General features: G+C 42.4%; 1 protein-coding gene across 3 annotated transcripts in view; it reads left to right on the top strand.

Moving 5' to 3' along the window:
* The first annotated feature begins 1,364 nt into the window (after positions 1 to 1,364).
* The window catches only part of AKT3 (AKT serine/threonine kinase 3), a 155,714-nt gene continuing 142,031 nt past the window's right edge, over positions 1,365 to 15,047 (top strand). For 2 of the 3 annotated variants that reach the window (XR_014618340.1, XM_084285180.1), the window contains exons 1-2: positions 1,365 to 1,465; positions 13,756 to 13,910. Coding sequence is in view for 2 of the 3 variants with exons in the window: in XM_084285180.1 (XP_084141306.1) it covers positions 13,865 to 13,910 (46 nt within the window). In the remaining variant the exon portion in view is untranslated. Of the gene's footprint in view, positions 1,470 to 1,714; positions 1,820 to 13,755; positions 13,911 to 15,047 lie in introns of all 3 variants that reach the window. The other variant, XM_084285181.1, reaches the window with a different exon arrangement.

Raw genomic sequence — 15,047 nt, 5'->3', positions numbered from 1 at the left:
TCTTTTTAGACTAAAAAAATGTGCATTTAGGCCAGATTTTCCTGGGTGATATACACTGAGTATATACGGATAAAATTAAGCAAATTGCTGTCCTCATAGAAGAAGTATCTGTTAGGCAGCTTTTTGAAAGTGAGGAGAAATAAACTAGGATGATCAACTACACAAATACACTAGTAAGAAATTTGCTACTGTTTGCCGCAGGGATCAATACACAGCAGAAATGCTACAAATTCCCGGTCTGCCTAATACCAAATACCTCTGCTTTCTGTGGGCACAGATTTCACAGTACACATTTGGTGCCTGAACAGTTTATTGCCAGTCCATCAGCTACTGCCCATGCAGACTTCATGCTGCCTCAGGTTCTGGGTTCTCTGCGGGGATAGCGGCCACCAGAAGGCACCTTCCAATAACCAGCCACACCTTTCGTTTCTCAGAAGCAGCATTGTGACAATGGTGAGGGGAGACGTTAATGCATACATCCATTTGAATAATGGATATTATGGCTTTACGTGCATCTTGATAGATGATGAGATACTCATCTCAGTCAAGTTATTTTGAGGAAAGAGGAAGACTGAACCGTAAATTCGGGGAAAGGAAGTAATGCTTGGCAATGTACTTTTATTTTTATTTTTATTTCCCAAAAAGTTGTGTTAATCAAATAAATATTTTGTTGCTTTTCTTCAGAATTCAGGGGACGGGGAGCACAGGGTGCAGCCTGCTAGTGCAATCAGTAGGGCAAACAAACTCTGCAGCTCGAAGATGAAACTCAGCAGCTTTATGAATGGGATTGTGCGGTACGGTTGCCTACCACAGCAGGGAATGGATTCGCTGCCCCTGGAGGCAACTTTCCAGTCCTATGCCAACTCATACGATTATTTGGATCCTCTAGAAATTCTCGGCGAAGCCCTGCAGCAGGAGAGGCAGAAGCAGGACTGGGCTTTCAAAGGGCTGTAGAGGAAGGCGGGGTGCGGGAGGGAGGACACCCTGCGACACCAGTCTGGGGCACTGGCGCCGCGTCCTTGTCGCGGGTGGCACCGGCAGCCGAGCCGTGCGGGAGCATCGCCGCGGCGCATCCGTGTGCCCGTCGGGGCGACCGCAGCCCTGCGGATGCCGGGGCTGCAGCACCACCGGGGCCGCCCCGCGGCGGGCGGGCGGGCGGGCCCCGTCCCCGCCGCCTCCCCGCCTCCTTCCGCAGCCGGCGGCGGCCCCGTCCCCGCCGCCCCCCTCACCTCAGCCGCCCCCCTCTGTCTGGCTCCCCCCGCGCCGTCTGGCGGCCCCCCCCCGGCCCCGGCCCCGGCGCGCTTCTCGCGAGAGCTGGGCATGCCGCCGATGCCGCCGCCGCCGCCGCCGCGGAGGGGGAGACACGCGGGGGGAGCCGGTGACGTCGGGAGTTTTCCTGAAAGTCAATAACGAGCCCGGCGGAGGCGGCGGGAGGAGCCGACAGCGGGGCCCGGCCGGCTCCGGGGTGAGTGCGCCGGGGGGAGCCGCCGCCGCCGCCGCCCTCCTCCTCCTCCTCCTCCTCCTCCTCCTCCTCCTGACCCCCGCGCGTCGATGCCGCCGCGGCCGCGCTGCCCGCCCGGGCGGCTCCGTGCGTAGCGGGGCGCGCGGCTCCATGTAGCCGGGGGGGGGCCGGGGCCGCCTCCTGCCGCCCCCGCGGAGCCGCCGGGGACCGCCGAGCCCGGCGGGGGGACGGGGGAGGAGGAGGAGGCGGCAGCGGCGCCCTCCTCCCCTTCTCCCCCCGGAGCCGGAGCCGCCGCCGCCGCCGCCGCCCTCCGGCTCCGCAGCAGCGCCCGCGGCGCCGCCGCCGCCGCCTCTGCAGGTACGGGGCGGGAGGGGCCGGGCGGCGGCGGGGCGGGAGGGGCGGGAGGGGAGGGAGCGAGGAGGCGGGCGGGGAGCGGGGGGGGAGGCGGGGAGGGGGCGCGGGGCGGCGGCGGCGGCGCGGCCGGGCCGGGCCCGGGGCTGGGGGGGGGACCGGGGGGGAGCTGGGGACCGGGGGCGGGGGTCCCCCCCCGGGCGGTGCGGGCGTTATGTAACGGTGGGGGGGGGTCGGGCAGGGCGCGCCCCCGGCGGGAGCGAGCGCAGCCCCCCCGTTATCCTCCCCCCCACGTTTTTTTATCCCCCCCACCCCGCGGGAGCGCGCCGGGGGTGACTGCGGCGCGGGGGTCTGGCAGCCCCGCGCGCGTGCCCGCGGCGCGCGTGCCCGCGCCGCCCGGGTGATGCCGCCGCTGGCGGCTCCTGCCTGCGAGTAAACAAACCGGCCGCCGCCCCCGAGCCCTCCTCCTCCTCCTCCTCCTCCTCCCGCACCAGCCATCATGGAGGCCGCCGCGCACATGCCGAGCAAGTTGACGCGCGGCGGGGGCGCGCCCCGCACGTGCTGCACCCCCCCCCCCATGTCGCCGGGGCGCGCGTGTCGCGATAGGGGGGATGCTGTCGCCGTGTCCCAGCCGCAGGGGCCGGGAGCTGGCGGGGAGGGGAGGGCAGCGCGGCGGCGGCGCGGTTGCTGCTGGTTCCCTACCCAGAGCCTGCCACGCTGGGTTATCTAACGGGGTTAGACTAAAAAAATATAAAGAAAAGCCCCAAATTCCTGGTTTTGTGCGGCTGGTAGGGAGTAAACAACTGCATTGCTCCACATCTTCATGCTATATTTTTAATGTAGCTATCAGTTGTTTGGCTACTTGGCTGCATCTACAGGATCTCGTTTTTATTTTTATGAAAATAACGCCTATGGCTTGACTCGCTTAACTTCTCCTGAAGAAGTTCTGTTCTGAAAACCCCAATGCCCCAGGTACCTCCATCGCCAGCCTTTCCCAGGACTGAAGGAACTCGCAGCCGCCTCTTCTGCCGCTGTTTGTTTAGGACCTACCAAAACTTGGCGAATAGGCAGACATACTTCCCCCATACCTCACCATATTTTGTACATAGCAATCAATTTCCCAGGGCAAGAGGCATGCAAATGAGAGGTCCTAAACTTCTGAGAAAGGACTTCTTCAGCGTGACCTGTTGTTGCTAGCTTCTGTATACAAATATGAAAAGTGTGTATGAAATAGGGAAGAAAGCTTATTTTGGCTCTTAAGATAAGCATACAACTCAAGATCCCGCCTCTAGGACTGTTTTTTTTTTTTTGCTTGTTTGTTTATTTTATGGCAGGAGCCTTTAAGTTGACCCCAATATCACTAATTGGATTGGATTGCTAATTATAGCCCACGTGGATCTGTTTTGGTTGGATGCGGACAGTCAGTCAAGTTCAAATGAGAGCCAAAGAAAAACTGTAGAGATAAGAAAAATCCTGTTTCCTGGAAAGCTTTGTATCATATTTCGATAACTCATTTTTCCTCTAACATAGATGTTTGGTGTATGTACACACACACAGGTAAAACCAGTGAAACTCATATTTGAGGTGGTCAATGCTGTGGTGCGTTCCTGCCTTCCTCTAGCTAGGTTTGCCTTACCTCAGCGGGCCCTTCAGCTTCATGGGCAGCTTCATAGAAAGTTGTATTTCAGCATCGTGCTCCCTCACTTGTTTGGCAGTTTGGGGGAAGATGATGCCTGGTTAAACAACATGCTGCTGCTCTACGGGAAGCCCATGAGACATCTGACACATACGAGTTTATATCTTACCCCAGTTGAAGCAGATACAGTGTTAAGGCTGCGATGGCATTAACTTGTACTGGAAAATGTTGACATCTTGACACTGGAACAAATGCTTTGTGGAAGGAAGGGATAACAGTAGTGTTTTTTCTTTAGCTTACCCCAAAACCACCGGAGCTCTGCTATTGTTTGCAACCCAAGCTTCTGTTTGCAAGATGTTCCCAGAAACCGTATCTTGACTTCCGACTTCAGTTTGAAACAGCATGCGTCTGAAGTTTGTATAATAACTGTGGCATCCTTCAGACTACTTGGAATTTGTCTGCCACTGGTTTATTTAGTCTTCTTTCACTTTCTGTGTGCAAATTTTCCCAATTTAAAGAGATAGTCATTTCTATACCCAAGAAGTTTTTTTTTTTTTTTTTTTTTTTTGTTTGTTTGTTTTGGTGAAATAACTTTGAAATACTTGATTGCTTTGGAAGGTATGATACCTTTATTGCAGTAGTTCAAATGTTAAAATAAATTTGAAATTTCTGTGCTGTTCTTAGTATAAAGAAGATTCAGTTTCTAATAAATGTATTTGGTTGTAATTTCATTTTGTGCTGCTAATGATGCAGCAGGAGAGGTCGACTCTGTGTGTGGAAGTCCAACTTTGGTGGCATCTTTGGTGGTTTTGGCACGATGCTGGTTTTAACCAACACTGGAGAGTGGGAGGACCTTGAAATAGGTAGAGTGAAAACTTTCTTGTAGTATACTTCCATTTCAATATGGTTAATGCATAAATGGAGTTGCTTTAAAAGGAATGCACTAGACTGTAGCTGCATGCTTAGTAGGGGTGTTAGTTGTCCCAAGTCAGCCAACACTATGTGCCCAAAGACCTCTGGTTTGTTTTTCCCAGCTAATAAAGTAAGCATTCTGTTCAAAATGTGCAGTGCTCCTTTTGTGAACAACATTGGTGGTTCAAAGAGAGTGGAACAGGTAAATGTGTGCCTTCGCAAGTTTTATTTACCTTAAAATGTCAGTTTTGTTTCCAATATTTGTATGAAATTTACCATCACTTGTAAGATTGCCCTTCATTCTAGAGTATTAGATTGGCTCTCATTCTGTTAGGAGATGGTTACCAAGGATATCACGTCAGGGACAGGGGTTGCTGTCTAGCACAACAGGTCTGTCAGGGAGTGTGGCACTGCCTGGAAAACAAGGGATCTTTGGGATGAGGAGCCTCGTGTCTGCTAGTATGTTGCCTCCTGGTTACATGGAAGGGCAGCTCTGAGTGTTGCAAATTCTCGTTGGTAAATTTGTGGCACTTGTTGCTTGTCTTTGCAACAGGTTGGCAGGCTATGTAGAAGACTCTTTTCTAAGCCGTAGTTACATAGTAAATGGAAAAGCTTATTCAAAGTGTTTTACAAATCTATTAAAGCCAGAGAAACAAACAAAACTACTGAACAGGAAAGGTAACTTCTTAGTGCTTTGTGTGGTGTCAAATCATATTTAAAGTTTTGGTTTGTGTTTTCTTCTGGGCTGCTTGTATGAAGCAGATTCAGGTCTGCTTATATGAAGAGAAAAATTATAAAAAAAACTTGCAGAAAATGCAAGGCTGTAGTAATAGATGGTATGGCATTTTGTCCTTGTCCTGTAGCTCTACATCAACATTAAGTATGGCAATTGAAGTAGTTTTGGCACATGTGATGGATTCCAAACAGATTCTTTTTGTCTTTGTTATTTAAAGGTGTTGTTCAGGTATATTAGGAAGCTGTGGCAAAGTCTATACTTACAAAAAAAAAAAAAAAAGTTACAAATATCATTAAATATTCTTTTCAAGGAGAGGAAGCATTTTTGTCCTGTGTATAGAAAAATGCTTGCTTTTGATCATTTTAAATATTTCTCAGACTTTTGATATTAGTGTCAACATTGACTATGTTTAGATGAAATAACTTCTTATGTCTCGCATCCATCTTGAGCAACCCTATCTTTCCATTTGTTTCTATGCGAGTGTCTAGGTATGAGTCCTATTGATCAAAAAGGGTATTAAGAACAAGCTCTTACCCTGTGAATTTTTCTGGAATATCCTGACTAAAGAGCAGCAATAATTCCCTTAAGAATGCAGCCAGGACCTCAGTGTTTCATACATGGCTGAATGACGTGATAGCACTGTTTGTCAGATGTTACTGCATTGTGTGTGCGATGAAGTTATTTGAATGCATCCCACAGTAGGAGCATAGGTGAAGAGCCTGATTCAGCTTTACAGAGGTCAATAAGGTCTTGCCACTGGATTTTTTTAGGTGTGGGGTGGCAGTGCCTAGAGGTCAAAAGCTTCTCTTACAGGTGGTTTAACCCCACAAAAGCGATACAGTATTTCTTGGTGGAGTCTCAGCAGGCTTTCAAAACAATTTTTACCAACAAAAGTGTTTTTTTTTTTCTCTCTCTCTTTTTTTTTTTTTTTTTTTTCCCCCAACTGTTTAGTGTGCTTCCTGGGATATGTGATTGGTACAACTTGTCTTGTGTTTTTCTTAAAGCTACATACTATAGGGCAAAGAATTAAGGTTAAATGTGTGAGTTTCATGTAATCTGTCTTTTTGTATGACATTTGCTGAAGACCTTTGTCTAGTAGGCACTGCATCTAGCCTTAAATGTGTTCAAGTGACAAGATGCTTTTGAAAAATGAACAGTCTACGTTTGTGGTTGTAGAGAATTCATTCTGTGCTTAGGATATTCAGATCTCAAGTTGATGAGAATAATGCTTGTTGAAGATGAACAAGCAGATCCAAAAGGTTTAGATTAGAAGCTGGAGTGTAGTTCTGGTCACGTTGTAGTGGTAGAATTAGCAAGTTCAGCAATTTTTGATGGCTATGTGGGAAAGAATCACTTTTTCAAGCAAATTCAGAATTTAATTTGTACAATACCTAAATAATAATAAATAAATCCTAATTTAGGAGTTTGAATGAAAGTCTTTTGGTAGACATGTCATTGAATTTTTTTCATCTTGTATATTAATAGTTTGAGAGCACATATTTATTTCAGTACTTTCCTTTTCCCAGTACTCATGGTAGTTTGCTTATTTCTGACTTTTATTGTCTTAATTCTTTGTGGCTTCAACTATGTGCTTGGCATTGTGTATGCACTATGGTGCTGTGCTCCACAAAAGTTACTATCTTACCAAAAATCAAACATATGAGCTTAATGAAGCTCTATTTTGTATCTCTTAGGTATCTTTTAACCTATCTCATTGCAGAATGTATGGGAATTTCTTGGTCCTGTGACATTTCACAAATTAGACAACCTGTTTCAGGGTATTATAGACTTAAAAATCCAATTTAATTTGTTTTCAAAATATGAAACTTGAGTTTAATTTTGCTTGGTAGTTTGAGACATTACAAAACTTTTTTTTTTTTTAAAGAGTGAAGGAACTTCATCTTGAAATGGCAAGAAAGAGTATTCCTATGTTAATCCTCAGCAAGTTAAATTTATTATATTTTGAAGTGTTGAGTGGAATATGGCTGTCATAGTTATGATCCTCAACTAATCTTTAATTTGACTTCTTTTAAGTCTCAAAACTCTCCCAAGTTCGTTGTCTGAGTAACTTTTTTCTCTAATGCATAACTTTAGCCCTCCATTCACATTTACTGCTTTAAATATATTCTTTGGTTGAATTTCAGACCTGTATTCTCATACATTTTATTTTCTCACTCTCCTGTCTGATTTTTTTTTTTATTTATTTTTATTTTCTCTGACTGGGGAGAGAAAAGGATTCAAAGCATTTTTGTCAATAAAAACAATGCAAACAATGGGTTGTTATTTTTTCATGTGGGATTCTAGAGAAACAATTTAGCTACTGTTAGAAACTTCCTTTATACCTTGGTAAACAAAGACAAGGGTGGGTTTGTTCACCTTACCTTAATTGTACCTTTGTCCCTTAAAATAGCTTAATTTGTCATTCTAATATGAAAAAGAATACAGGATTATAGTTTCTTTATTGGCAAATTACTCAGTTGCAAAATCTAACTGAAACATATAACTTAATATATTAAAATTTAAGTGTGACTGCAGTCACAACTGAATTTATCTAAAGTCTCTAACTCGCTTATCTAAACATGTATGAGTTATGTGCAGCTTTTTGACATACAATAAGTGAAGATAGAAGACTGAAAATATTAAAGCACAAAGCATACACATAAGTGTGCTTTATAAAGACCTATTTATCTTTTCTAAAGCATCTTGTTTTTCCTTACCACAAAGTGTAAATATTGCTAGTTTTGTTCTCCTCCTTCTAATTCCAAGCCAAGGCTTAGGAAATAAAATTGTCAGGAATAATTTTTAATGTCAATATTCTTAATGACATCGAGATTTTTAGTGCAGAATACAATTAAAAAAAATATTTGCAATGCCTGTTGCAGAGATATCTTTTTTTTTTTTTTTTATCTTTGTTGTAAAATTTGTAAAATAGGAACATTTAAAATTAGAAATTGTTTAGGGGTATGCTTAAGTGTCTTAATTGTGCATACAGCAGTAAAGATTTTATAGATTTAGAATGTATCTAGAATGTTGGTTTTTATTATATTTCTTTGTATTGTAAAACCAGTTAATGTATTTTTTGTGATTTTTTTTTGTTGTTTAGAAGTTCTTTGAAGTTGAACAAAAATTGTCTTTCTGCAGGTTCCTTTTTCTCAGTCTAAGTAGTGACAGTATTTAAATTAGTCAGTCCTCCTGAGACCATAAAGAGGGGCATAATCCAACTGCACCGTTTTTGAAGTATAACCAAAATTGCAGAATATGTAGTTTGTAGAAGCCTGTATAAATACACTACTTTTTAGATAAACCACTGAACTGGATGTGATTCTTCCATTAGTAATACAGGTTATTTTGATTTAGGAAGTTTTGTAACAATCTCTGTTCTGCAGCATAGTCTTTTGTGTAATTTCTGATGCTGTGCAATGTATCCTCTTATTGTTTGACCAGACTTTCAGATAACAACTTGGGTAGGGGAAGAGGATATGGATGCATTTTTCATATAAATAAAACTTGAATCTCAACTTTACATCCTACAGAGAACTGTTTTTAGTTTGGAGCCTTAACTTTTTAATTTCTCACTTTGTGATTACAAACAGTACTGAAGACTGCTACAGTACAGTCTGTTTGGATGCATTGGAGGATTCAAACTTTGGAGGATTTGAGAAAACCTCCTAAGAACTTGATCTGGAAAAAAAATGCCCCTAAAACAGATAAACAAACATGGGTATGATAGCCATTAGAGGATGACTAATTAAGAGCTTTTTTTTTTTTTGTATTAGTGTGTGTTTTGTGTGTGCAAACATAATTTTTCAGTGTACCTTTCTGAGAAATGATGTAAAGATGAGGAGATTTGGCTCTGATTATGTTGAAGACCAAGGAATCTCAGTGAGTCAGGCAAAGAGAAAGATTCACTTGGACACCATCCTCTATCCCCACCTCCCCAGAGCATTTTATTAAACAAATGGTTACTTGAAAAAGGTAAAATGGCAGTTCCCTGATACATTTAGGTTTATATAATCACTGGGTTGTGAATGGTATGTGAAGTTGTAGGGGTAGTCATTGGAAGAGGTGAAGCTGATCCTGTTGGTATTCTCTCTGGTAGCTTAAGTTGGTAAATGTGAGAGTATCTGTTTTTTCTCAGCTCCAAAATTGTTGAAAGTAGGAGCTTCTGTTTATGAAAGTTCTTACAACAGAAACCTGAATCATACAATTTACACTGAATTTATGGGCACTGTCTTCTGTACTCAGCTGTCTCTTGTCACTGGGGAAATGGGAGGATGCCCAGATTCCAAGGGAGTGTTGTCTGCTCTTATGAGTCTTGATGATTATTCACTTGCACATAGTGGTTGTTAAGTGTAGACCTGAAACACTGTTCTTGCTCCTTCTGCTTGGAAGGAAAATATTTCCTTCTCCCCATCCGCTGAGTCTGTGGAGGTGCCTGACTGCTGCAATGGGCGTGAGTGCCTCATTTAATTCAAAAATATAAGTTGAGAAAAGGTGTCTTCTCCATACTGAATAGTCCATTGCTTCTTTTAAGAGTAGGTCCTATAGTTCCTAGGCGATGGCATCATGAAACGAACTGTTTCTTTATACTGCTGTTAGTCTCAAAAGTTCAAGATGAAAACTGAAAAGGTGTTGGTTTTTCACCACACTTTGGGAAAACTGTGAGTCTCAGTAGGATCTGTTGCATGTAGAAGTTTCTGTTTGATCCTTGCTCAGAAAGATGTCCTTGTGACCATTACAGCTAGGAACTTAGAATTCTTTGTAGCATTAGTCCTTCTGAAGTGTGCTGAAGTGTTCCATGTAATGCCAAAATGTGGCTTAATAGTTTTCCAAAGAGGAAAGAAAAAAAAATTAACTTTTTTTTTTTTTTTTACAAGGTCCAAAAATAAATGCAGACATTTCGTTCTTGTAACTGGTCACGATGGAGTAAGTTGTCATAACTGCACCACAAAGCACGCAGATGATAGGTTTTTGTATTTATTGTGCATATTCATGACTGACTGATACATTGTGCAAAATACATACGATGTACTGTTGGAAAATCACCTCTTAAAAGTTCTGTTTGATAAAGTGGAAAAGAAAAAAGAAAAAGCAATCCAACCTGTTCTTCAGTTGTTGGAACATAAATAAAAACATAAGTTAGGTTTTTCCCTGTAGGAAGCAGCTGGAATGCAAAACATCCTCAGCTTCAGTTCTTACACATTTTTTCCCCATTCCATCCTATAGCAACAGGGAAAACTGTAATATTTACTCTGTAACAGCTGCTGGAACTTGAAGTGCATTGGGAGAGCAGAGTTGATGGGTAATGAGTATTTAAGCTCTGTGCAGGCTGTGTAGCATGAACGTTTCTGTAGGTTTTCTTGAAATAGTTGGACTGTAGATGGAATGCTATTCCCTTATGAGAGTTCTTGTTCCATATGTTATAGGGAACTATTTTATGCCTGTAGAAATGCACCAGTGCATCTTCAGGGTAAAGGTTTCTGTATGTCTGTTTTTCATTAAGGTCAGTTTTCGTCACAATAGGTAATTCTCAAAAGTGTGTTGCTGGATGACTTTCTGAGTGAATGAGTGTAGCTTTTAGAAAGCCTCAAAGGAATTTAATAAGGGATAATACTACAGATGCTTACAAATGGCTTCTTGAAAGTGTAGTGTGAATGTATAACCTTTATTTTCATTAGTCTTTTAATGCTTCGATTTATCTTCTACAGCTTCCTGTGTAATTCAGATTGACTTTTAATTACCCATTAAGGGAGTGATCACTATAACCATTATGTCTGCATACAACTGTTGATAATTTTACTTAAGTTGTTTCTGGTAGCACTGTGAAGCTGAAACAGAGATAATTTGGTTAGTTTTGTCACCATATTTATCTGATTTTTGCATTTTGGCATTTTTGTTTGAAATTCAATGTAGTAGTCCATGGAAGGAGTAGGATGCTGTCCTACAGGCTTGCATTTAAGGTTATTGGGACACAGGCAGAGATAAAAATCAGTCATAGATCAGATTTTGATTAAATAACACTACCTTAATCATGATCAGTGGATAAATAGGGAGCTTTAAGCATAAATTCATTCATTAAAACTATATGTCTACAGGAATCATGGACTTAATGATCAGTATGTGGGCAGACAAGATCATTGCTACTTAGTGCAGAAGTTCATTTCTTACAGCTTAGTCTGTACCAATAAAAATAAATTATTGCACTTTTCATAAGAACACACCAACATTGGGAACTGCATTAGATTAACAGATAGGATAAAACAAATCACAGCATATGCCAGCCCAGGCTAAGTATTTTGCTTATTTTGTCTTTATAGTTGAAAAAAGTTGCCTGTGATCATGTGTTAAGGAATGCACTGGAAGCCTGGTAGGAAAGTCAAACCGAAGTCGGGTGTTGGGATACTGATGTGCTTGCTTGTGTATCACAGAACAGCTGTTCTTGCGTCATTGTTGCTCCCCTTGGTTCTGTAAAGATGTGTGTGCTTGGAGTAGGAACTGATACCATGCTGCCCTCATCCATCCAGGAAGGCAGAACTGGCACCTGTGTCAGCCGCATGCCTCAGTCTCTCTCTGTCTGGGCACAGCTGTTGGGCTTGCTTATCACTGGACTGAAGAGCATAAACAAAACTTCCAATAGAGTATGGCCCAGAAAATAACTCTCTAACTAGTGAGGTAAAGGCCGTGGAAAGGTGTGCTTGTTGTGTTTATTTCTGCCACATTGTCTTACCTGGTAACGCACAGTCTAACCAGATGAAGATGAACTAACACTAATGAAACCATCTCCTGTCCTTCCAAAACCTTGTATGTAACATTTTCTTTTAATTCTTGTAAAAACATGAAGGTCTGAAGGCAGTGTGTGTTTACATAAACAGAGGTGTCTGGTGTCCTTTTGGACACAGTGGGGCGTGATGCTGTTGCAAAAGGGTGTGCATCACCTGCATGGGACTTCCCGTCATATCTGCCAGTGCAAAGGGATGTCACAGAGGCAATGCTTTCAATATTATTTAAACTTTGTGCTACTAAATGATTCAACGTTGCAGTTTTTAATTTTAAGTACCTGAATTGCTGCATGTTTTTGAGAAAACAAGTGAACGCGTAACTGTAAAATGGATACACCCTCAGTATTTCTGAGTTGTGCTCTACTGCATTATTTGTTGCGTGCCACTTGAAAAAATGTTCATACCAAGTTTTATGTTGCACAGCACAGCATCCATACAGAAGTAGCCTTCCATCTAGCTGCTGCGTGGTGCAAATACACATTTTTAAAATGACATATTGGAAATAACCTGTGCACATATAATGGTTCATTTTTTACCCTGTTTTTGGTTGTATTAGAACAGTTTATTTCCCCGTCCATTCTCCATTCATTCATTGCACAGGTTGCTTTTAGGAGAATTTGTTTCTATCACGCTTACATTTGTTGGTCAGTACACTAAATTGATATGTATATGCTGGATTTTTTAGTACTGAACTGGGCTGTGTGTCCCTCCTCCAGTGTGTACAGGTGTGCTCCTGTGCATACAGCCATAGAAGGGTGTTCCTCCACCATCACAGAAGTCCCTTTCCTAGATTGGCATGATTTGGATGTTCCTCCTTGTTTTGAAGGATGGAGGGGAAAGGCAGTCTGCTGGCAAAAGAAGACCTCTCCTGCCCTCTGACTTCTCTTCCTGCTTGGTTGCAGTGCTATTATCTCTTCTTCTCAGCTTGTTGGTAGTCTGGGAGCGAGGTGGTGGAAGGGAGAGCTGTGGCTTCTGGGACCGGCGTGTCCTGTTGTAGGGCTGGCCTCCTTCCGCCCCCTGCGAGCTTTTTTTCTTCTTTGTAGGGAAGAGAGCGCTCTTGTCACTGCCTGGCTTAAAGCCCTGAGAAAACATGCACTCCTTCTTTTCATAAACTAAAGTGTGGCTTTTTTGGTTAATTTGCAGTCCTAAAAAGTTGCTTCTCTGTTCACATACTTGTTGGTGCTGCTGTTTGTAAAAACTTAGAGGTTTGTACTGGCTATCATGTAGTTATAGTGGAAGTAGGAAGAATATTATATTTCAGTAGCCTTTACTATTTCTTTTTCTTCCTTTTTTTTTTTTTAATTAATTGAAACATTTTGAAAAAAATAACTGCATGGCTGGTGAATTGCTTAATACAGATTTTAACAGTTAAGCATTATAGGTATGGTTATCATCATAAGGCTTTGGCTTTAAGTGCCTTTACAGAACCTTTCCTTCCATTTCCTTTCACTCTTGATCTGATCAATGCAGTCTTAATAATAGAATCACTTACCAGTTGCATGGATTCTGACAAATGGGGGAATGGTGAAAGATACTGTGGCTTCAAAGCTGGACCTGTGAAGCAGTACTGGCACCGTTTCATTTAACAGCATCCTGTGCATCAGTACAAGGAATTTTATTGTGTGCGTTTTATAATAGTGCCACGTGACTTAAAATGTAACACATTCTGGGTCTGTTAAGTAGCAAGGTGTTCATGGAAAATGTGCTGTAAGACTATAGAAATATGATTCCGTTATATGGTTAATTAATAATAAAAAAAAAAAGCAGATTTTTAGTGTGAGCTCAGTCAGTGGAAGACATCAACAAAGACTTTTTTTGTTGGCTGTCAAATGAGAAAAACAGAAAAGACTTAAATTCTTTCTCTAATATTTCCTTCCAGGGTGACTCATCAGTAGAAATTGGGAAGAGCAGCAGAAGAGAAGCCAAACAGACAAGCTGATAACTCAAAGAAATACTCTTTTGAGTCGGGGGTTCAGAGTGGAGCCATCATGAGCGATGTTACCATTGTGAAGGAAGGCTGGGTTCAGAAGAGGGGTAAGTTCCACCTCCTAATGCAAAGTTCTTGTGGTGTGTAGCAGGCTGTGTGCAGTGGCATTGTACAGTTATGCTGGGAGCATTCTTGATTTATTTTCTAGTCTGCAGCAAGCTAATCTGACCATATGGAATTAATGGCCATTAAGACCTGGGTCATGTTAATACTTAACTCTCAGCACTGCCCCTGTTTTACGTGGGTAACTGACAGTAAGGAGGAAGCTGGACTTGGTAATTCCCACTTAACCTTGCTGCTGCAGCTCTTGTCACCCCTGTATCAGACTAAGTAGGTGGTGGTGGCAGCTCTTAGAGGTAGAAATAGAGGTGCACAGTTGAAGGTTGCATAGGAGCTGTTGTGGGTGCAATACTTCGTGTAACTTCCTCTATGCCAATATGTGGCTCAGCTTATATTACATACTCAAGTAGTCCCTGTAAAATCGATATACTAGTTGTGTAAAGCTCAGCATATATCTAATTGCCCTGCAGACCTTGAAGCCATATGATTAAAGAGTAAGTTCCTAATTATAAGCCAGTCTAAAGTAATATTTTCTGTTATGGTTAAATTCCTGTGAATTATTGAGATGTCACATCATAATCTGTTACCGTGTGATTTTCAAATTTGGGAATGTTGCTGTATGTTTTGAATGGGAAACCTCTAGAAATAGATGGCATTTGCACCATGTAATGGACTTTGAATGAAATCTTCCATAATTCATGCTGCTTTGCTTTGGGTTGTGGTGTTGCACAAGATTATTTCCAAAAGAACATCATCTCTCTTGCAGAGAGAAGGTGATCTGGATTACAGGGTGATGTATGCCACAAGCTTCTGTGATTCTAGCCCAGAAGGATTTAGACTTGAATAGTGTGAACAAAATTGCCCTTAATTTAAAAAGAAATGCTTTGTTTCATTAGCAGCATGCAAAGACAAAGATCATCATTAGCTTTCTTATTGTAGATTGACATTAAATGTTAAAGAAGCCAAGAGAATGAGAGAAGTTTATTATTCTGTTATTTCTCCTGCATAACTCTATTTCGGTATTTCATTGTGGGTATTGCAGATGAAAATGGGCTAATGTACAAGAAGCTGAAGGCCTGCTTCCCGTTTTGGAGTATATATTTTTTGTATATAACAAATCGAAT

The sequence above is a fragment of the Netta rufina genome (genome assembly GCF_964035555.1).
Source record: "Netta rufina genome assembly, chromosome: 3".
NCBI classification, from domain to species: Eukaryota; Metazoa; Chordata; class Aves; order Anseriformes; family Anatidae; genus Netta; species Netta rufina.
Note: the sequence above shows the minus strand (reverse complement) of the source record. Positions and strands in the feature narration are given on the sequence as shown.